The 27,592-nt window shown below is 48.7% G+C and overlaps 2 protein-coding genes across 6 annotated transcripts; both read right to left on the bottom strand.

The window, feature by feature from the left end:
- Positions 1–1,338: 1,338 nt before the first annotated feature.
- Positions 1,339–26,199, bottom strand: LAG3 (lymphocyte activating 3). Of its 5 annotated transcripts, XM_032678525.1 has the most exons (10): positions 26,192–26,199; positions 24,796–24,802; positions 7,106–7,386; positions 6,733–6,904; positions 6,344–6,570; positions 5,815–6,072; positions 5,348–5,641; positions 4,714–5,004; positions 4,337–4,452; positions 1,339–1,954 (listed from the first exon to the last, which is right to left on the bottom strand). In XM_032678525.1, exons 3-10 carry the CDS (start codon positions 7,158–7,160, stop codon positions 1,847–1,849), a joined length of 1,521 nt encoding a protein of 506 aa, XP_032534416.1. In that variant the 5' UTR covers positions 7,161–7,386; positions 24,796–24,802; positions 26,192–26,199; the 3' UTR covers positions 1,339–1,846. The 5 variants fall into 5 exon arrangements, with proteins under 5 accessions (XP_032534416.1, XP_032534415.1, XP_032534417.1 ...); XM_032678524.1 differs by lacking the exons at positions 24,796–24,802; positions 26,192–26,199 and adding an exon at positions 18,737–18,831 and having other exon boundaries at positions 7,106–10,633; XM_032678526.1 differs by lacking the exons at positions 24,796–24,802; positions 26,192–26,199 and adding an exon at positions 7,613–15,548 and having other exon boundaries at positions 7,106–7,224.
- PTMS (parathymosin) lies at positions 23,278–27,037 on the bottom strand. The gene is made up of 5 exons (XM_032678529.1): positions 26,766–27,037; positions 25,866–25,937; positions 25,062–25,143; positions 24,838–24,902; positions 23,278–24,221 (listed from the first exon to the last, which is right to left on the bottom strand). The coding sequence occupies exons 1-5, from the start codon at positions 26,811–26,813 to the stop codon at positions 24,171–24,173; spliced, it is 318 nt and encodes a 105-aa protein (XP_032534420.1). The 5' UTR covers positions 26,814–27,037; the 3' UTR covers positions 23,278–24,170.
- Positions 27,038–27,592: the final 555 nt, after the last annotated feature.

Consider the following 27,592-nt stretch of genomic DNA (forward strand, 5'->3'; position numbering starts at 1 on the left):
AGAGAGACCAGGCACATGTCTGAGCAATGAGAACGTGCAGGCTGGTAAAAGGCAATGCTAAAAGTATTACACACAGGAGGAGAGAGCATCCCATTGTGTATGAGAAGAGAGAGCAAACTGCTGTGAGGCATTGAGAGAATATGATGTGGTCCTGATGAATATTAGACAGCTCTTTAGCCCCACTGGGACTCACCCATCTTTTCTCTATCTCCAAAACATCTGGCAGAGAGAGGGGATTGAGCTACAGATCAGTCCAACCTTAAAAAAAAATTGCAGTATTATCAATTGCCTAGGAAAATTCTGGTGCCAAGCTGGATTGTCGTGTGTTTTGTTGGTTCTGACTGAAATTATATGGGATGGTTGAAGCAGACAGGTCTACCTCGTGGCTCTGCTGCATTTCTCTAGGACTCAGTGGAGAAATGAGTGTCATTTTCAGTAAAATACACGGCTAACTGTTTAGCTAAAGAGCTGTGGAATCCAGACATGCTCTTCAGAGTGGGCCAGTTGTGACTTTTTGGATGCTGCTCCACTACCCGCACTCTGAGGATCCCAAAGTGCGTTTGCTAGCTGTGAATGCAGCTTCCCTCTTGGAAAGGGAAGGTGAAAGCTACACACCGTATGCCTGGTGAAATAATGAAAATCTGGCATGCTACTGATCCCTCTTATGCAAGTCAAGAGAACCTTTCATCTTGAATATTGAGAGCTTAATTTTTGTTCCGCTGCCCCCTTGAGCAACCACAACCTGGGGACCCATATGGGAGACACCACATGTGTGGCTCTCTTTATTAGTGAGCTTTCTTCTGGGGTGGCATGTAATGGCTGTTCAAGAGCAGTACTACAGTCCTCCCTGGCTTTTCAGAGAGGAGGTGAAGAGCGTTCTCTGACTACATGAAAGCTAAACACATTAAAGGTCTCGAGAGATGGGACCTGGTAGACTCAGACTTACATTACTAAATACATCCTTAGCAGGAGGAGAGTGACAGAGAGCCCTAACATCAGTTGTAGATCTTTCAGGAACATGTGAGAACGAAAGGAATAAATGAATGAATGAACAGGGACAGCCAGACGGGAGAAAAAGAAACTAAAAAAGACTCTGAAACACAGTAAAAGGGAGAGACTGAACCTGTGATTCTTCTCTAGTGGCATTTAATTTCCCCTTTCCTGCTGTGAAAATGTCAGAAATGAACAGGTGACTTCAGTAAAACAGAACTGAAAGAGAAAGAGAAGGCAGCAAAGGCCTTAGAAATGGCTTCACACAGGCAGAGGTACACCCAGCACTGTCAAATAGGCACAATCCCCCATAAGCACATACAGGGACCAGCAGGCTTTTTTGTCACATAGATTTATTTTCAGTTCTAAAATGAGTTTCTAATAAGTTAAAATGCTCAAAATATGCAACAGGGCAGTGATCAGGGAAGTGCGGGCAGAGGGAGAAGAAAGCAAGCAAGGGGGGCAGAAAACACCATCAGGCTGCAGGAAAGACAGATTCCAGCCATCTCCTGCATCCTGGTGTTCCACCAGAGAAAGACTGTGAGAGGAGCCACGGAGGAGAGGCAAAGAGTAGGCAGAGATTTGGCACTAAAGCAGGCAATAGCTACTGGCTCAAATACTCCCAATAGCTCCAAAGCATCTGTGCTGCTCGCCACCTTACTGCAGCAGTGAGGCTTGCCTTGCCCTGGTAGACAGCTCCCAGCCCCTCTGCAGATACAGAGCTCCCAATGCCTTCTGCATTGTTCATGCCATCCCTAGACCCCCCTGACAGGTCTGCATGGCGCCCATCTCTCTGCAGCACGGCACACAGATTTTCATCCTCCCATGCAGACTAGCCCTGGTGTCCCTGCTCCTGTCAGCACTCAGTTTGTTGGATCTTCCCTTTCTGGTTTTCCTTCATCGACTTCCACGGCCCAGGGACTGCAATCATCCCTTCCAGTGCTGAGAAGGCAGGAGTCTGTGCCTGAAAGGGAAAAAAGAGGCAACATCAGGTATGGGAGGGAGACTGAATGGCATGGTAGACTGGGCTTCTCCTTGCCATGGAAGACATGATCCTACTGCTTGTAACCATAAGGCTCCCATTCCCTCCTAGAGCCAGGGAAGAAGCCACTCTCTGAGACCTGCAGTTTCTTCTGGGGAGTGCTGTCCCAACATGATCCTCAGTGATGTTATGGGTATAAGGAATAACAAAGACAGGACATGCTTAAGGGAGAGCAAAGAGTGATCTGGGCCAATGTCAGGTTTGATGGTATGCCAGATTTTACACCACCTTTTCAGAGAGAAGTAGTAAAGGCGTGAAGGATTGTGCAAAATGAGATAAGAACAAATTAAAGACAGAACTACTTTCACAAGTGACTTTCTAGACAATGGAAAAGATGTAGATCTCAGGGCTTCTGACAGCATAGAAGTATAGGGCAACACGCAGACAATCAGTTCAGCAAGAAGGATGAGATTAGTTGGAGAATAGCATGGTAGGTGTAATCCCAGCTAAGAAGGGACTGCGATTTTGCTGGCATGTTTCTGTCAGGCTGTAGGGAAATGATAAGCACAAGTCTTCAAAGATCAGTCATTATTGGCATAGAGAGTGTGAAAGTGCTAATGAGTTAGGTAGCTGATAAAGCTGAGGAGACTCATTTGGAAGAAAGAGGATGAAAATATCACACAAGACCCAGATATTTTAGGAGAACAGAGCACTAAACTGAGTGACAGGATGAATGAAATGCAACAGTACCAATGGCACGTTGATAGGCTCAGGGGATCAGAATAGGAATTCCTAATGTGTGGGCAACAGCCCATCGAGTGCACATGATACACTGCGGTGAGCATCCGGTGTCCAGCTAATGCAAGGAGAGCAAACGTCATCTCTGAGGATGCCAGCAGAGAGAGGGAGAGAACCAGAGAAGAGCTGACATCTTTGCTTGAGGCATCTCATCTGCACTCTGACAGAGGATGAGCCCAGTAGGGAGTCTGTGCAGAGAAGGGCATGAATCACAGATTCACTGGATGTTGGTGTTGAAAGGGAGCTCTGGACATGATTCAGTCCAAACACCCTGATAAAGCAGGGCCACCCAGAGCTGGTTGAGGACCACCTGTGGATGGAGGACCTGTGCTGCAACACAGGAGCCTTGCTTACTCAGCAAAGCACGGCCATGAGGGCATATGCAAATGTTTTAGGGTGGTAGATATCCTGGCTGCATGAGACTTTAACTAACAGCTGGACACCCAGGTGTCCTATTTCCTGCTTGCTGAGGCCTTAGAATTACACTGCCAAGGGATTTCTCCCAAGGTTTTTGGCCAGAAAGGGTGGTTCTGATCATCTTGTCCCGGACTTGCACAGTCCAGAGAGTCACACAGAAACTGTAGATTTCTGCCTCAGATTATCCTTTACCATCAGTGATGATTAAGGATGGATGATGAAGAACCTGTCATGAGCTGCTCTAGTGATACCCACAGTGGTTTTTAAAAATTCCAACCTTGATTTTGTTCCTATGCTGCTTGTCTTCAGTCTCCAGCCACTGGGACTTGCTAAGACTTTTTATCAGTGCTAACACATCCCTTGTCTTCAGCTCAAGGCAATTCCAAGGCTCCCAGCTCTTTCACCGGGACAAGGTCTTCTGAATTTAGACCGCTCCAATCCCCCAGCCCCCTCTGCACTAGATGGGGTTTTTCACTGTGGACCCTTTCCAAGAAGTTAAGCAGAAGGCAACTACATCACACCTACACTCGAAAGGTGTCTCTTGTCAACAAAAGGATACCTTGAAGGATGAATTTGCCACGTAATTAACTTGCAGAGCAACAGTATGAAAACTGCAGAGCAACGGTCTGACTTGTTTGCATAGCTTTTTTTCTGGGGACATGCTTGGGAACCATTAGCCCTGGCCTGGTCTTTGGGATCATAAAGGTAAGGTAGAGTTTTCGGAGGATGAGATACTGGAACAAGCTGAGCAAAGAGAGGTCAGTAAGTTGCCAGAAGCAGAGGCTGAGATGTGAAGGCTGAGCCAGAAACAACAGCCCTGCATTGAGATCTGTTTCTGGGCACCAGTAGGCATTCATATAGAACAGGAGATTGTTACATTAAAGTGTCCAGATAAGGAATAAGAGAGACAACATATACAAAAGCCTGGAAATTAACCCTTCTCTAGCACAGCGTGGCTTAATCTGTGGGAGAATAAACATGAAGCTTTTCAAGGCTGGGCTGTGGTTGTTTCTTAGGAGGTTTCATCCCTCCTCTGAGGTGTCTGACCTGCCTCCAGACAAACACCATGGTTAGCCAGAGCTGCCAAATAAGGTCAAATAAGGGTTGGTGTACAGGAAAAATAACAGAAATTGGGTGATGGACACTTACCCTTTTCTGTAGGGCCAGAGCCACAACACAGACAGCAAGCAGAAGGAAGAGGGTGAGTGTGAGCCCAAAAGTAACCTGCCCACTGAAGATAGCAGGAGGGCTGGAGACCTGGGCACCTGTGAGGAGGAACCACAGTTAGGAAGGAAGGGAATGTCAATTTTGCACTGGGGTAAGGCTGGGAATGGGCAAAATGGGAAAGAGTGCAGGGAACTGGAAGGAGCAACATAAGGGACTGGTGAGAGCTAAGACAGGATGACAAGAAGATGGGATCCAAGTGGTCCAAGGGAAGAAGGACAGGGTGAAAGTGAGACAGGAAAGGCACCAGGGAACTGAATAGGGCAAGAAGAGATTGGTTACAAATACATGGGGAACAGTACTTGTGATCTGCAGCTCGTACTCCACTCCTCCCAGTTGTCCTTCTGGGCCATATACACTGCATTCCCATGTCCCCGTATCCTTTTGTGACACTTTGGGTATTTTCAAGATAGGTCCCATCTGGGCACTGCTGCTCTCCACGTTTTGGGGGGTGGCCACAGCCAGCTTGCTCTTAGTGGGGACTGAGCCAAGGTGCTTCCACTGGAAACGTTCATGTCCCCGGGAGTGTGTGAGGCTGCAGATGAGCAGCAAACGACTCCCCTCAGAAACTGGTCCTTGGATACTTGGAGTCACTGCAGCAAAGGAAAAAAAATACCCTCAGGAAAGACTACAGACAGGTCCACATCTCTTCTTCATCCATCCTTCTTCTATTACATCCCTTCTTTATTATTTCCTCTAATTTATTTTTTTGTCTTCCCTAGTTTTAAGAGGAATAATCAGGTCACCAAGGAAAACTGATTTCAGCAGACTCCAGTGCAGTGCAGTGCCCTCAATAGAGATCTTGTTTCTCACCCCGAGGTGGGAACTCATGATCAAGGAGCTACCCACACTCACTGCACTAACATGTGGGGAGGTTTATCTGTAAGCACTGGGGGACCCCAGAGGGGTAATGCACCTCCTTGTCTCTCCTCTCACCTGTAACCACTGCCAAGGTCACCTCCCTGCTGATTGTTTTGTGGCCCACAGAGACAGCACAGCGGTACTGCCCTGCATCACCCGGCCCCACCGCAGGGAGATGCAGGGGGAAGTTTCTGTTACTCAGATTTGGGAAGATGTCCCAGTCTTGCAAGTGTCCTCCTGCAAGGTGGCTCCAGTGGGCTGTCACCGTATTTATCTGAAAGGAACTGGGAAGGTAGCTCAGGCTGCATGGTAGATGGGCTGCAGAGCCAGCTGCAGCATAGACCACAGGGTTGGTTGGGCCATCAAAACCTAAGCCAGAGAAAGAGCACAATGTGAGATGGTGGCCGGAAAGATGGGAGATGACTGACCTGGGAAGTGAGGACAGGGTGGGAGCTGGGAAGCTGGAGCTACTGGGGTTAGTCAGTCACATCAAAGGGATTAACTTGGGGATGCTGGAATATCAACACAGAGGTTGAGGTCACCTAGAATTTGCAGGTTGTATGTGGCAGAAATTATCTCGTTATCAGAGTATCGAAGCTGGCAGCGCCAGGAGCCCGCATCACTCATGGCTGGCCGCAGGATGGAGAGAGCCCCAGGTGAAGAGCAGAAGGTCCTGGAGGGGGGGCCCAGGTGCCCGTTATGGAACCAACATATCTCCACAAGGCTGGCCCGGTAGCTGGAGTTGCAGCTCATCAAGAGCAGCTCATTTTCTTCCACAGGATTGGGTGGACTGAGGGTTACTGCAAAAAAACAAAGTGTTGGGATGGGGGGTGAGCTAAGATCACAGGGGAACTACCAACACAACCCTTTGTGTCCCCCTGTCCTAGCCTTGTCCCACAGGCAGGCACCCCTCCAGAACTGAGAGCGGACAGCAGGAAGCTGTGCGCTTTCAGGAGGATGCTGCCTGTACTCTAACCTGCCCAACCAAACACAGCATCCCTACCCCATCCCACCTTTACAACCTCCCCGATCCTAAAATCAACATTCTCCAGGTTTTCTATCTTCTCCTACCTGTAACTACCCCCAGCTCCACATGGCAGCTATGGACCTCTGAGTTGTATTGCACCCGTGCCTCATACAGCCCAGCGTCCTCGCTCCTGACGGGTTCAATCCGCAGGGAGAAATTGCCATTGTGTAAGGCAGAGTCCTGGAGTGACACCCGGGGCTTCATGAGCAGTGCCGTCTTCTGGAGGCCCGAGTACCCCACCTCCAGTACCCCATGTGACTCCTGGTGGACACTGGAAGTGGGATAAGTGAGCGGCTCATCCCAGAGGCAAATGTTAGATCAAGGGAGGGGGTAGGAAGGAGGGAAGATGGGGAAAGAGAAAAGGGGCTCAAAATGTCTCCCACCCTCTCCAGTCCCCCCAGAAGGACTGGAATTTCTTTTGACCCTGACATACCTTCCCCCATGCCTCTTCCACTGCACAGATGTCTTGTCGGGCAGCTGCTTCAAGCTCTTTCTCATTTTTCTGGGGCTCAAGTGGCAGGGCAGCACAGCTGAACTCCCCTCTCTGACCCATATTTTCTGCTCCCTGCTTTCACCCTCCGCTAATCCTGCTAGGATGTGACCAGCTGTAACAAGATAAAGAGCTGAGCAAAGAGTGGGGATGCTGCGTTTGCCAGGGCAAGTTAGAGAGCAGGGCAATATCTGGCCATCTTTGGTGGATTGGAAGGGCACAAACTCTCCCTTCCAGTCTTGTCAGGGACCAAGTAACACCCAGGCTCAGCTTACTGAGCTACACTGCCCTCCCCAATAGGTTCAGCCCCTCTTACCACTGAAAGCCAGCAGGACAAAGGTGAGGAACAGCACCAGGGACATCGGCCTCATGGTGGCATCCAGGAAAGGCGAGGGGCTGCCACCTGCTTGGGTTCGTGCTTGACAAGGTCCAAAGCTTGAAGAGATCAGCAAAAATGAGGCATGGGCAAAGAAGGTGCTAGAGGTTGGTGGGTAAGCAAAGAGGGGTCAGTGGGATGTGCTTGCTCTCATGCTGTCTCTCTCTCTGATCAAAGCACTTCACTAAATGCCCTTATATTGCAGGTGGGCAGCAAATTTCCTCATATCACTAAGAAGATGCGTCACCACCAAGAAACCAGTATAAGCCTGAGGCACGTGAGAGCAGAGGAGGGAGGGACCAGAGACACAGCTGTAAGCATCTTTTAGTGGAAATTCTTTGAGTCGCTGTTGTTTTTCTTACAAATTTCGCTTCTACATAGCCAGTGGAAAAAGTGTAGAAGACACTTCCCAGCAAGTGCCCTTCATGTTTTTCTTTCATCTCTTACCTTTTTTGGTTTGATCTTTCCGTCTCTTACAGCTTCCCTCTAATTGTTTCAGGGCTTTCGAGAACATGATGGTCTTTATTTCTGCTGTTCTTTCTTCTTGGTTTTTTTTTTTCTTCATCTTCTTTTTCCTTCCTTCTTTAATACTCCAAATGAGCTAATTTCTTGGCTTTTTCTCATTGGTCAGTTCACAGGCAGCGTGAGGAAATGGTCTGTGGTGAGCTCCAAGTAGGGCACATGTGACTCATCAATCTAGAGTCCAGGGCCAATATGGGACAAAGCCCGGGTGGTCCAAGGAGATAGAGAGGAGCATCCAGAAGAAGGAATCAGAACTGAAAAGAGGGGCTGAATACTGTGGCATGAAGAGGAGTGTGAGGAAGGGACCCTCCTCCTCCAGCAGTTCTGGGAAAACCCACTCAAGCTCATGCACAGAGGGGGCTCAACCTAGCTGCCATTAAGCTACTGACCTTTACATAGGGCAATACATTTCCATCCATGTGCCTCATCCTGGGACCCATTTTGTCTCAGAGAACCCCCACTGTTGTGGTTCACACTTTCCAGCAGCCCACTGCTCTGACTCTTTCGGACTTAATCAGCCCTTCGTGACATGTGTCAGACACCCAAGCCCCTCGGTGGCTCATCCCCCAAGTGTTGGGGCTTTTCCTCAGGCTGGGGGAAGGGAGGTGACTCATAGTGGCCACTTTTCAACTGTGGAAGGATCCTTGTTTGCTCTCTGGTTTTCCTCAGCTGGGTGGTGAAGGTGGAGGACAAAAGAGGGCCAGTGCTATGCCTCGCTTCAGCAGACCCCTGTTGTAGTGACAGCTCTCATCTCTTTCATCACACATGGCTCTCCAACCTCCTGAGGAGTGGGATTGGTGTGCAGGTGCAACCTCATGTGCCTCCATGTCACTGAGGGACTGCTTTGTAGTGTTCCCACATGCCCTCTTGTGTAAAACAATCCATGGGATCACATGAGAGAGAAAGAGAGGAGCAAAGATAAGGGAGAACTTGTGACAGTTGTCAGGAGGTGTTTTTTTCCTACTGTTCAAGAAAAACAGTTTGTGGTGACCAGTTCAAGCAGAAAGCATCAACCTCTTCTTTCCCTTGAATCAGCAGTGCAAGAATGGTGTGAGTGTGTGGGTGAAGGTGAGAGAGAGAGAAGGGAGTTGGAACCATGGTGGGGAGACACATAGATTGCTGCAGTCCAGCATCATCTTCTTCCCCTCTCCTGGCTTCACTGAGGGGCACACTGAGCTCATTGCTCTCTCCCTCCATCTCAACTCTCTCTGCTCTTGTAGCCTTGGCACCCTGGCACTATTCCACTCTAGCCCTCAAAACCACTTTTAAAGGAATCCATGCTCTAGGAAATGCTTATCTCTTCTAAGACTCAGCAAAGCAGAGGACGTAGTCCCATCCTGCTACAGCTTCCCAAGAGGTGGTCACAAGAGACTGATGGAGAGCTTAGGAAAATGACAGGAGCTGCCTGGCACTGGCACTGGGGAGGGGTGTTTGGGGCCGAGGGGTTATTATGCTGAGTGAGCATGTTGTAAAAGGAAGATTTTAGAGGCACTGTTTTACTCAGCACCAGGCTATCTTTAGCAAAGACACTGTGACGTTTCTCTCTAACGACCCATTTTAAATGCTGACTCCCTCGAATGGCATTTTCGTCATCTCCCAGAATGGGACCCCGAGGCACAGATGACAGTGACCACAGAGAGATCAGCACAGGGACATCTTCTCAGAACTGCCCACGTGGGTCCCCTGGGCAGAGAGGCTGACAGGGATGTGTGAGACCCTGGCAGAGCCATGGGGGATGAGGGGCAGGCTGCAACAGGAGTAGCCAAGGGCAGGGACGTAAAAGCCCAGCTCACTAAATGCTCCTTTGTCCATGTTAGGCATTAGTAGCTTCAGCCAGGTTCCAGACTTCACCGCAGCAGTCGTCTTGTGCACAGCCTTAATACATTGCTCTTCTTGTCTCTCTTGGTATGTCTTATGGATGTAAACTACACTCACCAAGAAAAATAGGAATAGAAAACACTGTTCTGCAGTATCATTGAGTTAGTCTTGCTGAAGGAATTTTCCACTGCGTTTCCAGATTTCTGTAATACCGTGTTTTTCTCTGAGTGATTCCACTTTCATGTTTTGGTCCTTGCACCATCAAATCTGAAAGTAGTCACAATCTTCCACTTTATGCTGACTTTCTCAGGTGCTCTAGAATTTATTTTCAGACTTCAGCTGATCCAGGAAACCATACCATGACTTGAAGACGGGGTTATCAGCTTGTCTGGGCGTTCCTGAGATAGAGTGCTTGCCAGAAGGACCTCATGTAAAACATCCTGATTGCTGTTTGTCCAGTGCTAAAGCAAACACAGCAGGCAAAACCAAGTTCCTTACTAATGGGAGATAACTAATAACTTCATGGCAAGGAACTGTAAACAAAAAGCAGCCACACCTGGGGAAACAGAAGGGAAGGTCTGGCAAGGATGTGGTGTGAGCAAGAGCTGCTGGGCAGGTTGGTACCCAACAGACACCTGCACAGGCAACAAGGTTTTCAGGGATCAGACTGGGATTAACTGTGAGACTTCTGGCACTGACTGGGAAGCTTAGGCAACTAAAAGAAATCTAAGCTCAGCTGCAGAGAGGAAGTAGTGGAGCTGCCCTTCTCTGGGCACTTGGGACAGATGCAGTGGTTCCCATGTCAACACCTTGTTGCTGCAGAGAGGTCAAGCAGCAGAACCGTGAGGCAGAAAGAGCTGGTGTCCACAGCTTGGCAGGCTTTCTGTGAGATGCACAATAGGGTAATGCATCAAAATAGGCACCCCTGAGGTAGAGGAATGCAAGCCACTTTTCCCACACAAAGGGCCATGGTGCCAACCAGAGGTGCATTCTGTATATGAAATTAAGTCCAGGGTGGATACCAAACATGCTTCATGATGCCTGGAAGTGGCATGTTATCTCCCCAGGGGTTGGGTACATCACACATCAACACATCAGAGGGTGGTCTTGGAGAAGTGACGCATTCATCTGAGATGACAGGTCCCAAAAAGCAGTGAGGAGAGGAGCACCGGAAAAGAGAAAGTTTCCATCTCCCAGTAGATCTGGGTAAAACCAAAATGTGCCACTGCAGAAGTGCTAGGAGGAGGCAGAGTGATTGGCTGCCTGACTGGGAGGCTTTTTTGAAAGGGTCCTTTTTAGGGGGGCAGTGCCTGAGTTACCACAGATCTCTGATATGGCACTGAGGAGAGTCTAGCAGTGCCCTGCTTCCCAGAATCCCATGAGAGCACCTTTAAGAAAACATAGCTTTATGGGGTCTTTGGACAAATCTGCAGTCTCTTTCTTTACAGTGCTAGAAGGTGAGTACTCTTTGTATGACAATACTCAGCTCTGAATTAGAAAGTCAGAAACAACATTGGGGGGATCTGAGTAAAGTTGTGGGCTGCATTTCTGCTAAAAACCCCTCCCAAAACATAACAAAAACCCCAATGATTTAATTACTGAAGAAAATCTGCAGCATTCATGGGCATATTTGGCATCTGGCATCTTGTAACTGGCCAGCATTTGCTGTGGAGGACTGTGTAACTATTCTCTTTCAGAAGACCTCCAGATTCTTCCTCAAGGAGAGATGGGACACTTACAGAATCCTTATTGGTCATCACAGCTACCTGTGGAGATGGTTATGGCTATCAGTACCTTGGCCAATACCTAGTTAAGTGATATTTTTGATGCCACAACCTCTGTGTTTTGCAACACAGAGGGTGGGGTGGATTAAATACAAAAATCCATGCAGCAAACTAGGTTATATTTCGACTCCCTTCTCATTGCAGTGTTCAAGCTTCTAATACAATCAAAAAATATGCAATAGCCTCCCAAACATCCCAGGGCTGCACTGGGTTTCCTCAAGAGCAAAGAGGGATGGGAGACACGTGCCAGCTTTGCTCTTAGTTACAGTGACCTTGACACTGAGGTGAAGGAGTCAGGCACTGACCCAACGTGTTGCTGAGAAGCTGGGGCAGCAACTGAGTGGTCCTGATAGATTGCCTTAACTCAGGTATGAGCTGAAGAGTACTTTGATGGGAGCTGAACCTTGGTCTGAGAGTGGGACTCCCAAAATGTGTTTTTCCTGGGGTACCTGGAGAGAAAGAATCTGACCATCTGCAGGGTCCTTGGGATCCAGTGGACTGGAAGCTCCAGTGCCCACAGCAGAGTTGGATGACATACAAGTGCTGGACACCAGGGATAGCCCAGAAAGCAGGTGAGCATTAGCAGAAATATCAAGCAAACAAAATCTCTGAAAATGCCATAAAAGAGAGAAAGGCCAATCCACATGTTCCAGGCTCATATCCTTATTGCTGCTGTTGCTCTCAACTGACAGTACAGTATCCCTTCAGAGAAAAACTGCCACAGAAGGATGTGCCTTCTGCTCATGGGGCTCAAATCCTCTCTGTGTTCTACTCTGGAAAGTAACCTGGGTTTCTCCAACAGAGAAGAGGCACTTTATCATGCTGGAGGATGAGCATTGCTCAGAGCACAGAGGGGTCTGGCTCTAGGCGTATTTGCCTGTGTCCCCAGGAACAATGAAAAAGTGGGTCTGATCCACATGCTGTGTTTTCATGGTGCATCATGGCAGGAGAACAGGAGCCCATATCTCATGGTACATTGGAACTCTGGAAGCTGCAGGCTAAATAGAGAATATGTTGTTTCTTTCTTAGTGGGAAAGCTAGATATGAAAAAGTAGAGGGTAACTAAAGGAGCAGTGATGCTATGAAAAATCATTTGCAGAAGAATACAATCGCTGGGAAAGTTGCTGTGGATGATGGCACAGCAAGGAGGGGCACAGCAGTGCTCCAGAGTAGTCCTGAAGAGAATAAAGTCTCTGATTTGGTGATCCCCAACCACTTTACTTTGAACAAAAAATTGCTAGGGAGGGAGATGGTGCATTTTTAAACTGAAAGGGCTCATTGTAAATCAAAATGGATTTATTCCTTTATAGTTTAGTTTTCAGCTGGATCAATTCTCTGCTGCTCATCAGTGTTGACAAAAGAGAGGCAGCAGGAGAGATGAAAGGGAAGATGGGATTGCCCCTCTCTGCAACACTACGCATTTGTGCTGGATTAACACAATTGTGTGCCAGACTGCAATTCAGAATGTAGTGGCAACTGAGCTGTTTTTTCAATTTCCTCTCCACTTGGCACCTCATGGCAGGTAGCAGCCTACATCCTTTTGTAAGATATCTTCTACTGCCTCACTAAGAAAAACACCACAAAATCAAATAAACCCACTTGTTTGTTAGTCACAGTATCACAGGAAGATTCAGGTGGGAAAGGACCTCTGGGGCTCTATTTCACCCCTCTGCTCCCAGCAGAGTGACTCTCAGACTAGACTGGGTTGCTCAGGGCCAGGCTCAGGAAAATCCTGAGCACTTCCAATTATGGATAATCACTGCTTGCTGTGTTCTTGCCTTTAGCACTGCAAAGAGACCCCTCTGGCTCTGGAGCTACCCCCATTCTCACTGTGCTGGCACATACAGCATGCTTTCTTGGTGTAAGATCTAAATCTTCCTTACCCTCAAAGGAGGCTGGGACCAAACAGATGGAACTATAAATGGACTTCAAAATTCCCAAGAAGGGGTGAGACCTCCTGTGTCACAAGGAGGGCTGGGAGAGGTCTGGTTTTCCAAGACAGAGAGCCAACTAAATGTTAGGAGGTTCTGCCAGGAGCTGGTCACTGTGGTGCAATTGAGGCCACATGCAGAAAACATGGGTTTAAGCTTGATTTTTTTTTTGTTTGTTTGGTGCCATTGATAATTTTCCCTGGTGCTAAGAAGTTTCTGTTTGCAGGTGTCAGGTCCCATTCTACAGGAGATGAACATTCCATGCTGAGCAGAGCTCTCTCCACTCTTATAGGCTTCTCTGCCAGGTTTTTCTCAGAAAGCCACAAAAGACCAAAGGACTCTCTTTAGCTGCACAGCATGTGTGAGAGTAGAAGATAAAGCAGCTAATGCTTTTGTGTTCTGCGTAAATACTTCAGACGCTTTGCTGATGAGATGAAAGTGTCCTAGAAATTCAGACTACGTGAGCTTCCAGTGCTAGGCTGTCACATGATCTGCTCAACATCTAAATGCTTTCTGATGTTCATGGATGTCTTACAATGACAAAATATGGTTAGGAGGGCTCTGCAGGTGTGACTGTCTCTCCTGGCACGGTGCATATATTTGGCCAAGTTAATGGGAAGTAACTACCTCCTAAAACCTCTGGTAAAATCACGCTTAGAATTAAAACATAAGGTTCTACATGGAGGAGCAAAGTATGTGGAATCACACTTCCGCAACATAATACAGTATCCTGGGAAGACAAGGCTCCAGGGAGGGAGATAGATGATACATGCTGTATTAAATGGGATCTCACGGAGTGAACAGATTGCGTTACCTCTGTTTACAGCACAAGTTACTGGAACGTGTCCATATTTTGAAAATGGATGTGGGAAAAGGATTTAGCAGAGTGGTACAAAAATAAAACCAAACCAACTCTGACTTGGGAGCCTGAAGATCTTGCTTTGAAATGAATAAACTTGAGATGCTTGATCTCTTTTACCTAATCTGAAGGAAACAGTGGTGAGGTCAGGCAGCAATTTTACTGCAAACAAGAGGAAATTCATTTTGCATGTCACAAAGACAGCGTAATTATTGTTAGAGGATGTTAGGATGTTATGGAGAGCAGGAGTATAAATGAGTTCAAATACAGATTAGGTAATTTGTGGAGGATCAGTTCCTCACTGGCTTTTGAATGTGATGAACTGGTATGACTGCCAGCTCAGGATGTCCTTGACTGTTGCTTGCAGGAAGCTTCTACATGATGCCTTGATTCTCAATGTCTTTCCTTAGGGATCTTGTATTGGCCATAGCAGAGCACCATAGAGAGACCATTGGTACGACCATTTTTATGCTCTTACAATCCATCTTTGATGTTTTCTTCCCATGAGAAGAAGATGTGAAATAGAGGTAGATTCTCTACTCCAGCAGAGGAACATAAGGAGGACCAGAGGCTCAAAATTAAAACCAAAAATCTGGCTGAAAATTAGGTACGTGTTTTTCACAGCAAGGCCTTGACATGGGAAGAACTCTTGTAGTGGCCTATTCACCACCTGCAGAGTGCTGGCGTGAGAAATGGTCGATGGCATCCTCTTGCTCAGCCCTAGGATATGAGACTCTCTGCAGGAATGAGGGAGCCAAGCTTGATGATCACCATTATGAGAATAAAACACTATCTATTCATATTTCCCTAGGTTTTTCCCTTACTCACAGCCCTGATGAGAGGGCTTCCCTTAGAGTTCATGAGTGCCTTTTTTAAGACTCAAAAATAAAAGCCAGCCGGTCTTGCTCTGCAAGAAAACTCCAGTAGAGGAAAACAGTGGAGGAGCATAACTCCTGAGCTGAGGCACATAACCCACAGGGAAAAGGAAGGAAAAATCTCCTGGACTTAAATGAACTGAGGTGGTGATGGCATGTGGGTGTGGGGACTTTCCCCTGAGTTTGGCAAGGACTGGTTGTTTTTTCCCTAGATACAGGTGCTTAGAGGGCTCATTTTTTCCAGACTTGAAGGAGATAGAGGAGTTTCTATTTTTTCTTTTTCTTTTTTTTTTTTTTTTAAATTACTATAATTTTCTTCTGTGTGTTGCTTATTAAGTCAAAATAAAAGTCACTCTGAAGGACTGGTAACCCCAAGGGCTCTGTATGCCCCCTGTTTGAACTGTAAGACCAGATGAGCTTCTACAGAGGAGGAAATATGGGCAATATGGTCCAATCATGAGCCAAAGTAAAGTTCAGAAGCCTTAATAATGGAAAAAGAGGCTACAGTCATACTGGCTCAAGAGTAGTTATTCAAAAGGAAAAAAAAATAACCATACCAAGAGTAACAGCATTTCCTGGTCTGTGAAAAACAAATGTTTGGGGTGGATATAAAAAACAGAGACATCCTCAAAGTGAAGGGGCATGCTCATTGAAGGGTCAGAAGATAACTTGGAAACTTTGCCAGGTGCTCAAGGATGAGATTCCACCTTACAGCTGCTCTCATGAGGAAACTGACCCAAGAGATTCTTCCAAATTTGCCTTCCTGTCTCAGTGCCACTGGGAATGACAGCCCCTGGCTACATACTCACTGTCCCCTGAACAATTCCTGAAATACGGCTCTTCATGGGGTTCTAAGACAGACCAGTATATAATTTTGGTATTAAAGGAGGAAGAGAAGAAAGTGTGAGTGTGTAATTAGAATAGGGAACAACTAAAATTACTTCTATGGCAGGTTCCCACAGGTAGCTGCCTGAGCACAACTGAGTGGATGAGAAACTGTACTAAGGGTGGAAAGGACAGAAAACTTTCAAAATGCTATTGCTGTCACATAGAATTACACTCAATATGTGGCCGATATCTGTAAATGGCTCTGGGAGAAGTGGAGTGTCCAAGCAGTGTCCTAAAGTGCAATGCAGTGCAACACTGATACTGGGGACAATTGCTGTGAATGTCTGGGGACTTGTGAACCTTCCAGCTAAACCCAGAAGTTTGTTTCCCCAAGGCAGTTCTACAACTGACAACCCTAAAACAGGTTCTCCAGAAAGTTGCAGTGATTTCAGGAGCCTATTCTGCTGTTGGGTGTCCAATGTAGGTTCTTCATAACCAACCAGATTTGTAGACAGTGAGAAAAACGGGCCCCTACTTCCTAAGGACAGACACACTCCAAGGCTCTACCCAGGGGATCCAATAAGGGAGGGAATGCTACTCAGAAAGGGACCAAAATGTATATGTGTCTTTCTAGTGGAGGTCCCTTAGACTTGCCTTGGACTCTCTAGGCAAAGAACCATGTCTCCTGGAGGATAGAGAGGCACTCGTGTGTGTTCAAGTCGACTTGCGGACACTCAGCCAAGACAAATCAGATTGTAACTGAACACACACAGACTTCTCGGTTCTACAGGTTCACCAGCGGTGTGATCAGAGCCATTCCCGATTCCTCCACTCTGAGAGACAGCTAACAGCATGCCCCGTGCTTGGCGTTTTGAGTACAGAGACACGCAGATGAAGGCTTCTGACAATTCTTCGGTTAAGTATTTACAGACATGTCAGATTTTGTGCCACCAGGGGGCCCTTGAGGCAAGAAAGTTATGCTTAGACTCCAGCGATCCCTCTCCCAGTAATAAATCCGTTCGAGAAGATCAAGAAAAGCAACAAAAGGTGCGCCCTCCACGCTGAGAGGTATCAGTCTGAGCTATGTTTGGTTGTGCTGCCTGTTCTCTCAGTGTGGTGCCCTTTTTCAGCACAAGCAGGTCTTGAAAGAAGAGATTGGGGTTCAGCCTTTGTGTTCCAAGTTAAGGGAGAAGGACTTGCTCCTGCTGGAGGTCCCCGTCGGAGTCCTCAGTGAGGAGAACATGTACAGCACTAAGATGTTCTGCTGTATAGCATTTGGGACACTACAGGTGTCACTCTGCATCCCAATTCCATAACACCAGTCTTCCTTTTTTGTCTGCAGTCTGGGATCTCATCAGTGATCTGTCAGCTTTTCACTCTTGGAAATAAAAGCAAAAGCAGCACTGGGGAATACTGGGAACACCTATAGGGATACTGCTGCAGATGGTAGACCTTTAGCCAGGATTTGATCTTTGAACCCTTTCAAGCATAGAGAAACTGAGGTGGAACTGGATCTTCTCCCAAAGAGAAACTACAACAGCACTGTTAGCAGTGCTCTACAAGAATGCTTATTTCTACAGTTATGGAAAGGGATTCACAGACCCTGAAGCAATCTGCATTTTCTTTAGTTATGAGCAAAACCTCCAGACTCATTTGAATTACAAGGTTGGTTTCCCAAACATCCCTACTGAGTCTTCTGTGAAATTTACTTTGTGAAAAAACCAGCTGAAATCTGGGTTCATATTTACCATGCTGCTGCCCTGAAAGCTCAGAAGGTTTGTTGGAGCCATATACAACAGCTTCAGCTGCTTTATAGACTGAATCTGACACAGGAAAAATTTATAAGCACTTTTTAAGAAACTGTCCTTCCCATGAGAAAGCATCAACCAGCTACAAGTTTTCAGATGGGATTTCTGGTGTGCTTATGGACAAACCTAATGGGGCGCTACCTGGGTTCATATTGGGAAGTGCTGCCCAGCAAAGACCTTTTTGTCAAGTCATTTGGATATGCAACAACAGAAAAGCTGCTGAAGGATGCTTCAAGTAAGGGGCTTTGAAAATTTTCATTGCAAATTATGTAACCTAATAAATGCATCCTAAAATGATGCATGACTTGCTGTAAGACCTGGGAAAGTCTAAGACATGACTCTACTGAAGCTGCCAGAGAAGTAGACAGACAGATAATCACAGGGCTCTGGAAACTGACTATTTTTGCTACATCTTACAGCCTTCACTGGCTTCAGGATCTTCCATCTTGAATGCAGGAAGCCCCAGTAACATTTTGGATTTAGGGATAATATTCTCCGTTGCAGGACATGTGGCCAAACACCTTGCTGACATAACACCACTTCATAGATTAAGTGACTAAATTGAGAATAAAACATCTTGAACCCAGATAGGACATTAGAAAAGCTGAATTGGACTTCTTGATATGAAGTGTTTAAGATACACGGTAGAGAATGGGAACAATAAACATAATTTCAAAATACCAGAGGTCTATAGAACATACGGCTCCTACAGCCCCCTGGTGACAAGTAGCATCAGTCAGATGTCATCCACAGCACACACATGGGTCATGTGCTCTTCTGACCTCTCTAATGGTTGACTTGCAAAAAGTCACTGAGCCATCTGCCATAGCCTGTCTGCACAGATACACCTGACAAGGTGAAGCTTGTCTGGTCCAATATCCCAGTTCTATGAGGCTCAGATGAGTAACTACTGCAGTGCATAGATACTTCCAACTGGGATTCAGGCTTCCTGAACAGCCTGAGACTTGAAAGCATCATCTTCTGTGTCTGATAGAAAATGCCCCCCACAAGAGCAAAGCTGTATTTGATGGCACCATACTGGGCCTTTAAGCCATCTTATGTGGCTGATACCCTTGAATACTCACACCTTAGGTCTCTCCTCACCCCTATGACTGCTCATGTTTTGCTAAACCCATAAAAGCTCACCAGGAAATAGTACTGGGTTTGCGTGGCAAGCTGTTAGTCATGGAGGGGCTGCAGGGCTGGTTTCTGTGAAAGCTGCTAGAAGCTTTCCCCGTGTCTCATAGAGCCAATGCCAGACAGCTCAAAGACAGACCCACCCTGGCCAAGGCTGAGCCTATCAGTGACGGTGGTAGAGCCCCTGGGATATCACAGTAAAGGAGTGTGGGGGATGAAGGGTAACTGCAGTGAGAAAGAGGAATGAAAGAGAATATGTGAGAGAAACAGCCCTGCAGACACCAAGGTCAGTGCGAAAGGAGGGGGAGGAGGTGCTCCAGGCATCAGAGATTTCCCTGCAGCCTGTGGGGAAGATCCTGGTGAGGCAGGCTGTCCCCACTGCAGCCCATGGAGGTCCATGGTGGAGCGGAGATCCACCTGCAGCCTGTGGAGGACCCCACAGGTGGATGCCTGAAGGAGGCTGTGACCCCGTGGGAAGCTCATGCTGGAGCTCCTGGCAGGACCTGTGGATCCATGGAGAGAGAAGCCCACACCGGAGCAGGTTTGCTGGTGGGATTGGTGACTCCACAGGGGATTCACACTAGAGCAGTCTGTTCCTGAAGAAGTGCACCCTGTGGAGGGACCTCGCACTGGAGCAGTTAATGAAGAACTGCAGCCTGTGGGATCGACTCCCATTGGAAGAGTTTGTAAAGGACTGTTTCCCATGGGTAGGACCCCACGCTGGAGCAGGTGAAGAGTGTGAGGAGTCCTCACTCCGAGGAGGAAGGAGCAGCAGAGACAACAAGTGATAAACTGACTGCAACTCCCTGCGCTGCTGGAGGGAAGGAGGTAAAGGAAATCAGAAGCAAAACTGAGCCCAAGGAGAAGGGAAAGGTAGGAGGAAGGTGTTTTAAGATTTGGTTTTATTTTCTCATCACCCTACTTTGATCTGATTAATAATAAATTAAATTAATTTTCCCCCAAGTTAAGTCTGTTCTGCCTGTGACAGTAATTGGCGAATGATCTCTCTCTGTCCTTATCTTGACCCATGAGCCTTTTGTTATATTTTCTGTCCCCCATCCTGCTGAGAAGGGGAGCATTAGAGCAGCTTTAGTGGATGTCTGGGGTCCAGCCAGGGTCAACCTACCACTGAAAGAAAACCCAAACTCATCCACTGATGATATACAGCACTCCCATCCTGTCCATCTGCAATATGTCCTGAGTCTGAGCCCACACACGTAAACATAGACTTCTTCCCTGAGAAAACACACAGACTGGATCAGCCATGAGTGTGTCTTTGACTCCACTCTTGAAATAAGGCAGAGAGGTGGGAGGGAACAGTACACAGGCTTCTTAAGGATCTGGGAAGACAAGTTGTTTTGGTTTCCCATATGGCAAATGGGAAGTGGCTGAGCAATATGTCTCCGAACCAGAGGGACTAAAGAAGCCCCTGATCCCAGAGGAAGCAGTGTGTATGTGGGAGAGATAATTGATCTTCACTTTTTTTTTAAAGCTAGTGCAAGGAGGTGATTATGGACTTTCCTGAAGCAAGAAACGTTTTCCTCCCAGACCAGCAGTAGCTGGAGGGTTCACTTTTTTCCAGGTCTGAAGGAGAGTTCATGACTCTTGCCTGTGCGATGGTTTTGATTATGCCAGTCTTGTATCATCTATTGGCTTAAAACTGGTGTGAAAGACCAAGGAGACTGAGTGGAAGGGATCATTCGCCCAAGGGGAAGCGAGGAGGTAACAGCTAGAAGATACAAAGAGCATTCATTTCTGGGCTCAGAAATGAAAATTTCTTCAGGCTCAGCTCAAATTTTCCGTGGCAGGCCTCTATTTCTTCATGTATCGCAAAAATTCGTAGGTGGATAGGGACATCTGAAGATCTCTAGCTGAACCCCCTTAGTCACATCAGAGCTGATTACAAAGCTATGTCAGATTGCTCTGCTTAACCAGAAGTGTCAACTGTTTTTCACCCAACACAACAGCTTTGTTGTTCATCTGCAACAGCCAGAGCTCTCCTGGTAGGTTTGGGACCTTTCAAGGCCACAGCCTTCATGGGGTTTGCTCATCACCCCAGTGGGTCCAGGTCCCATGCATCCAGTGATCCCTGCAAGGAGTGAGGGGACAAGCCAGGACAGGGACCCAGCTCAGCAGGTGGCTCTGCCTGCTCTCTGCACTGGTGTCAGCGTTTGCCTTTCTAAACCATACGAAAGGGCCATAGGAAGCAGAAATTGTCAGCCTAGAGGGAAGTCTAGCAGACCCTGCAGGAGCATGACTGTGACACCTCCACAACTCTCTCAAAGGAAGCAAGTCCAGAGGAGGAGGAGAAAGATGGAATCCTCTGGCACTGCTCAGATGGCAGGATCAGAGCTGCTGTAAGCTTGGAGCAGGTGCCATCGGAAGCATGGAAAGGACAGCTGAGGGAGTTCTGCCCCCAGCTGATGAGGTTAACAGACGGCCACAGAAATTAAATGAAATGAGCAGAGAATTAGCACAAAGCCAAGAAAGGCAAATAAGGCCCTGGAATGTGGTATCATCACTTCTGAGGAATCACTGGTGAAGCTGGGCTTTGTTCTTACCTTGATGACACCAGCACATGATTGATCTCACTGTGGAGAAGAATTAGGCTGAAAGATGAAAATCACCTGCAGGTTCAGACACAAATCAAGCACACAGGCAGGCTTGAAATGCAGTGCACTGCAAAACACTGCAACCTCAACTTTTTTTGGAAATCTATGCAGCTGCTTGTTGTGCTCACTCTGTCATCCAAAATACCACCAGATACAGCATGGATCTTTGCAGGTCTACAGGAAGGGAAGAAACTGTGATTTTCTACTGTGTTACCTGTAGACCTCACCCTGACTCAGAGAAGATGTCCTGCAGGTCACCAAGATGAAAAAATCCCATAACAGATATTTTTCTAACTATTTCTGTATCTGTAGCTATATCTTCCAAATTTCCATAGACAATAACAAAGGTGTTCAATAAAACTGAGTAAGATGGAAGAACTGGTAGAACCTGTGGAATCAAGGGGCCAGTAGAGACATGGAGAAGCTATCTGGCAGTCCTTTGTCACTTCCCTCTGTCTTGCAGTGTTTCCCTCAGAAGAAAAGAAGGCTAGTTGATCATATTGCTAGTGCTGGCCTAACATTCAGCTGCTGCTCCACTTCCTTCTGAATGATTGCCTTGATAGAACCAGCGGTACTGGTGTATCCACACAGGAAGCAGAGATGGAGTTATGTCTCCACAACTTCTCACTGGCAAGTACATTCTTCACTACCCATAGCCAGGCACTGCTGCAGGAGTGGGAAAGAAGCATGAAAATTGTAATCTGCTTCTGCAGAGATTGTATCTCATCCGCTGATATTTTATCTTCAGTACTGGACAATAAAAGGTTACTGCCGAGCAGAAAGTTTGGGAGAGTCCCGAGGACTTGCCCCAGTGTTAAAGTATCTTGAACACAGACTAGAAACCATAATTTTTTAAAATGGAGCAATAGCAGAAATACAAAAATTGTGACAGCATGGCTACGAGGTACATGCAGGTTGAAGCAGCCCGTTGATCACAGCGTCCAAGGCAGGAGGGAGCAGGGAGGGGCGGAGCAAGTCACTCCCAGGCAGCAGCAACCTGCTTTTGAAACCCACGATTCACAGGGGAAGGCACCCAAGCTGGCTGAGACTCCAGCTGCCGAGGGAGCTCCACCAAAAATGGGTACCAGGGGGAACAGTGCACCCACATCAGGCAGTGCAGTGAGATCCCACCCGGCAGGCACGTGCCCCTGGAGACATTCACGGGTGGGCAGGGGCTTGGCAGCAGCCGTGTCCCTCTGTGTCCTGCAGTGCAACTTGGGCAGTTAAAGAAAATGACAGCGGATGCTTTGCCCCTCTGGAGACGAGTAACTGTTTGTGCTTCCAGTATCTGATCCATTGCTGCAGTTGGACAACTACAAAGCCACTGACGCTCGGACAAAAGTTGGTATTATTTACAGCCCCCAGTGGCTCGTTGCGTGATTGCCAAAATACGAATTTAAAAAGAAAGAAACACAGAACAGCAGCTTTAAAGGTCTGCACAGATAAAAAGACAAACGCTTGACAGCTCTCCCCCAGGCAGCTGGTGGGACAAAGAACTGAAGCTCTTGCCTCTTAAAATGCTCCCTGGTCTCTGCGACTGATGCCGTGAGTCATGCCTGAAGCCAGCCAGGGCAGAGGGCCGTAGGGCAGCGTACGGTGAGAGCAACACTGGGCCGTGTCCAAAAGCTGCAGCTTGAGTTTCCTTTCCAACCCTCTTCTGCCCGGTGCTGAGGCCCAACAGCAGTTTCCAGAGCTCCAGGACAGCCCTGGAGCTTTGTCCGGTGTTTGTGCCATGACCTCACTGTAACTGCAGCACGAGGCAGAGAGCAGGACCCAAGCACCCTGCCCAAGGGGCCCTTCAAATAACCAACACATGCCCTTTGATCAACTTCGGGCTCCCCCCTCCACCTACCGCTGGGCAAGCTACCCCTCTCTTCCCACAAGCCAACTCCCACTGACCCCATCAGGATGTACAAACACAGCCATCCACACCAGCAGTTTGAAATATTTTTAAACGCTTTTATTTACAGTGCTTGTTGAAAACAATATATATATTTATATCTATCACCCTCGTGATGTCTGTGCCATAGAAAATGCTGTGGCTATATTGCCTTAAATTTACAAAAAATGGTCACAAGAAAATCTGAAGGGAAAAAATGGAAATCAAAGTTTGGTCCCCAATTGTTTCTCTCTTGATTTGTTTTAAAAAAGCCGCCAAATTAAAAAAATATGCAGCTCAATGAAATTCATATATAAAAGCAACCCTTATGTTCTGAAAAATTCACGAGGGCCAGCTTGCTGTCATGTAAACTTGGAAAAAAAAGAAAAGCTTAAAATAAATTCTGTCTCCGTGTGTCGCTTAATAGAACCATTATTTGCTTGTAATATTCTTTGTCTCTCGGGGTTCAGCGGGAAAGCGGATGAGAAGAGGCCTAGGACCGGGAAACGCACCATGAGATCTGTGCCCGCAGCCTCCTGGCTCAGGGAGGTCTGACAGCAGGGCTGGGGAGCAGGAGCTCTCAAGAATCTCACACCAGTGACAAAAACAGGCGGGAAGGGGAAAAGGGGAGGGAGGGGAAGTGCTTTGCCACGTGAGGGGCCTGGCGAGGTTATGTGCTGAGCCCCAGGGAACCATGAGATTCTTGAGGGAAGAGGATCACTGGTAAGTGGGGCGCAGGTGAAGGGATGTGGGAGACTGGGATAATTTCAGCTGGGGAATGTCATGGATGGGCTAGGTCTTTGGGTGACAAGGGAACTGCTGTCTTCCCTGTCTGAGAGCATTTGTAATCTTTCCTCATCTGAGATTGTGTGAAGCCAGAGGCTAATGGGCAGTGCAAGCACAGGCTGGAATGGAGGAGATGGACGGAACAAGGGAGATGGGAGGGGAGGGCTCAAGCTGAAGAGCCGTTTTCTGTCTTCTGTCTCTTTGGATCCGCTTCATCCTACATCAGACATGGCGAGGAAAAAGGAGTTACCATCAACAGTCACACACCAAGGCACATAATTTCTCCACAAAATTCTTAACTGCTGCTCCTTCCTGCATATGGAAATCTCTGCCTGGCCTGCCCTAAATCCACTCCCCTCTAAAGCACCCTTGAGTGCCTGACACAGCTGTTCTGTTCGTGGTCACAGTTAAGAGATGGACATCTCCATTCAGAGGGACACCCACGCTGTTACTTTTGGGAGGTTTAAGAATCCCAGGCTCACACCATTCCAGAAAGACCCCAAGATCCACCCTTACAAGTCCATCTCCTGGCCTGAAGCCCAGAACACATGGGTGGTTCAGGGGTCATGGCCAAGCATAACCTCAAGCATCTTGACTCTCACTCACCCGGCACTGTGACTGCTGGTGGAAGGACCCGTATCTAACCTGTATCTAAGCAGACAAGGGCTTATTATCCCCTTGCCACATCAGATTTGTTTACCCATCTGCTGCTGAAGCACTGAGACCGGAGGCCAATTTGAGATGCTCAGCAGCGGCATCCACATGGATTTGATCAGCACTCAGCAAATAACCTAGTTCCTTCCCCCCACCATTACTCTCTTACTACTTCTCACCTCTTCCTCCTCTGCAGATCGTTTTTCTGCGTGACCATCCTGCTCTTGCCCATTCTCATCTCCTTCTAAGCACAAGCAAGAGAGAAAATCATGGGTTAACTGAAGAGGTATTTAAGGGAATGTAATCTCACAGTCAGAGGGCTTCGAAAAGGAACTTCCCTCCATGATCCTATATTCCCCCAGAGCCCGATTCCTCCAATTTTCCCTATACCAATTATTCCTACCTTCATCCTCATCACCACCTTCTTCTTCATCCACATCATCAGGATTTTCTTCGTCATCCTCATCAGCTCCGTTTTCCTCATCCTGAATGAAACAAATTGGTCAGAGCAGAAACTGGCACCAGGATGACATTTCCACATGCTCTTTGCTGCAAGTGCAACAATTTCCAGAGCTCCAGCCCCTTCAGACTCCAGTCTCAGACGTTCGAGTGCACTGTTACTCCAACAACATTATTCCCACCACCTCCTCCTGAACACTCCTCCCAAGCAGCCTTCTTTCATAAAACAAATACTTCCAGTCCCTCCCCAACAACAGGAACCTCCTTGACTCCCATGAGCTTACATGCCAACAAACTGCTGCCATGCCATCCCAACAACCAGAACATCTCTCCGGTTACAGGCTAATGACTTAGCCTGTGCTCATGGTACATCTGCTTCCAGATCCCTTCTGACCTTCATCAATCTGGCATTTCCTCACTGTTGCTGCCCCTCACCTTCTCCAGCTCACACTTAGGTACCTCAGGATACTTAAATGGGTGCAGGACCACATCCCCCCCGCCACCTTCTCCCACTTGTTCTCAACTCCATTCCCTTCTTTGATGTTTTCTCTTCACAATGGGCCACACTGACTACACTAAATCCTTCAACAATTATCTGACAGCTCTCTCTCCCTTTACCCCTCACCCTCAGGAGCTCCCTTGGCCTGCCCTCTTTCTTAATCTCCTGTATTCCCTTCGTATTCATTACCCACAGCGAGAACAAACCCATCCTCGAGGTCTCTAAATCTGTCCCTCAAGAGAGTCTCACCTCTACTATCTCCTTCTTCTTTTCTTTGTGGACTGCTTTTTCCTCGAGTTTTTCCTTCTTTTCTTTCCTTTCCTACATGTGAAATGAAGGGAACAAAAAAAAAAAAACCAAAAAAAACAAAAAAACAATCCATCAACATTCCGGCGGTCAGCGGCAATAACAGACAGGGATGCTGAAACAAAGAGGGCTCGGAGGAGAGGCGGAATAACGGGAGAGGAGACATATTAGGCGTTAAATCCGCCCGCCCTGACAAAGAAAAAAAAGCAGCGAACGCGCGTCAGAGCTACTTTTAGCCACCACACGCGTGTGGAAACCAGCAGTGGCACGGAAGAGCCTTAACGATTTTTTTATTCATTTAAAAAAAACCCCCAAAAACAACAACAAAAAAAAATCCCAAACAAAACAAAACAAAACAACCAAAAAACCCAACCCCGTGTTTGTATGATCGAGGCGTTTCTGAACCTCTCTCTCTCTCTCTCTCTCTCTCTCCATTCCCCCCTCCCTCCTCCTTCCCCCGCCACCCGAGGGCCCGCGCTTTGTGTCCACACAACTTTCCCCCTCCACGGCGGTGACACGGTTCTCCCCCCGCGCCTTTCCCGCCTCCCCCCCCACGCTCCGAGCGGAGCCGAGCCCAGCGCGCGCTCGCGCCGCCCGGCCAATGGAGGGCGGGGGCGGGGCGGGGGGCGCGAGGGGCCTCGCGCCCCCTCCCGCCCCGCCCCCGCCCCCCCATTGGCCGGGCGGCGCGCGGGGGACCGCGCGCGCCCCCCGCCGTCCGGGCGCCTCGCGGCGCCCTCCGCCCCCGCCCTCTCCCCCCCCCAGCACGTCCTCAATCCCGTTCCCTCCCTTCCCGTCGGGAGCGGGTCCGCCGGGAGGGATGGGGGGCGAGGGGGGGATCCTCACCTTAGCGCTCAGCTCCGCCGGTGTCTCCTCGACGCGTTTTTCCGACATCCTGGCCCCGCAGTAGCGAAGGGAAGAAGCCGGTGGGAACTGTGCGAGGGAGGAGGGAGGGAGAGAGCGAGGAGGGGTCAGCGGCGGGAGCGCGAAGTCCCAGCGGTCGGCAGGCGGCGGCGGGATCCCGCCCCGGGGGCCAAAGTACCAGGGTCTCCCGCGGTGGGGGGATCCGCCGGGGCAGGGGATTTATACAGCGGCCGGTGACGAGGGAAGGAGGGACCTGGGGAGGGAGGAGAGAGGGACGGGAGGCGGAGGAGGGAGGAGAGAGGGACGGGCCGCTAGAACAATGTGCGCTCCGCCGCGGCCGCCCGGCAGCGGGGGCGCACCGCGGGTCCCCGCCGAGGCGCTGCGCGGCCCCGTCGAGGCCGGGCGAGAGCCCCGCTCCACGCCGAGCCGCGGGGCTGGGGCACCGACGAGCACTGCCCGCGGAAGGGAGCCGAGCCCTGTTCCCGCGGCACGGCGGGAAACCGCCCGTAGAGGCTGGGCGGCTCTCCCCGAAGCACCCGGGGGAGGCGAGGAGCGGCGCTGTGGGGCTGTGTGGGAGGGCAGCGCTGGCGACACGCGGCCTCCTGCCTGGAATTTTCCACTCCAGCTGCCCGCCCTCCCGCTGGAAGCGCTCCCGGCGGCAGGGCTCCTCCCGCCCCTCCCCTCCCTCCTGTCCCCCCCCCACCCGGCGCTGGGCGCTTTTCCCGCGCTCTGCGCGCGGCAGGGTGAGTGGGCGGGGTCTCGCGGGCGGAGTGGGCGGGGCATTGTGTGGGCGGGGCCTCTGGCCCGGG

The sequence above is a fragment of the Chiroxiphia lanceolata genome, chromosome 2 (genome assembly GCF_009829145.1).
Source record: "Chiroxiphia lanceolata isolate bChiLan1 chromosome 2, bChiLan1.pri, whole genome shotgun sequence".
Taxonomy (NCBI): Eukaryota; Metazoa; Chordata; class Aves; order Passeriformes; family Pipridae; genus Chiroxiphia; species Chiroxiphia lanceolata.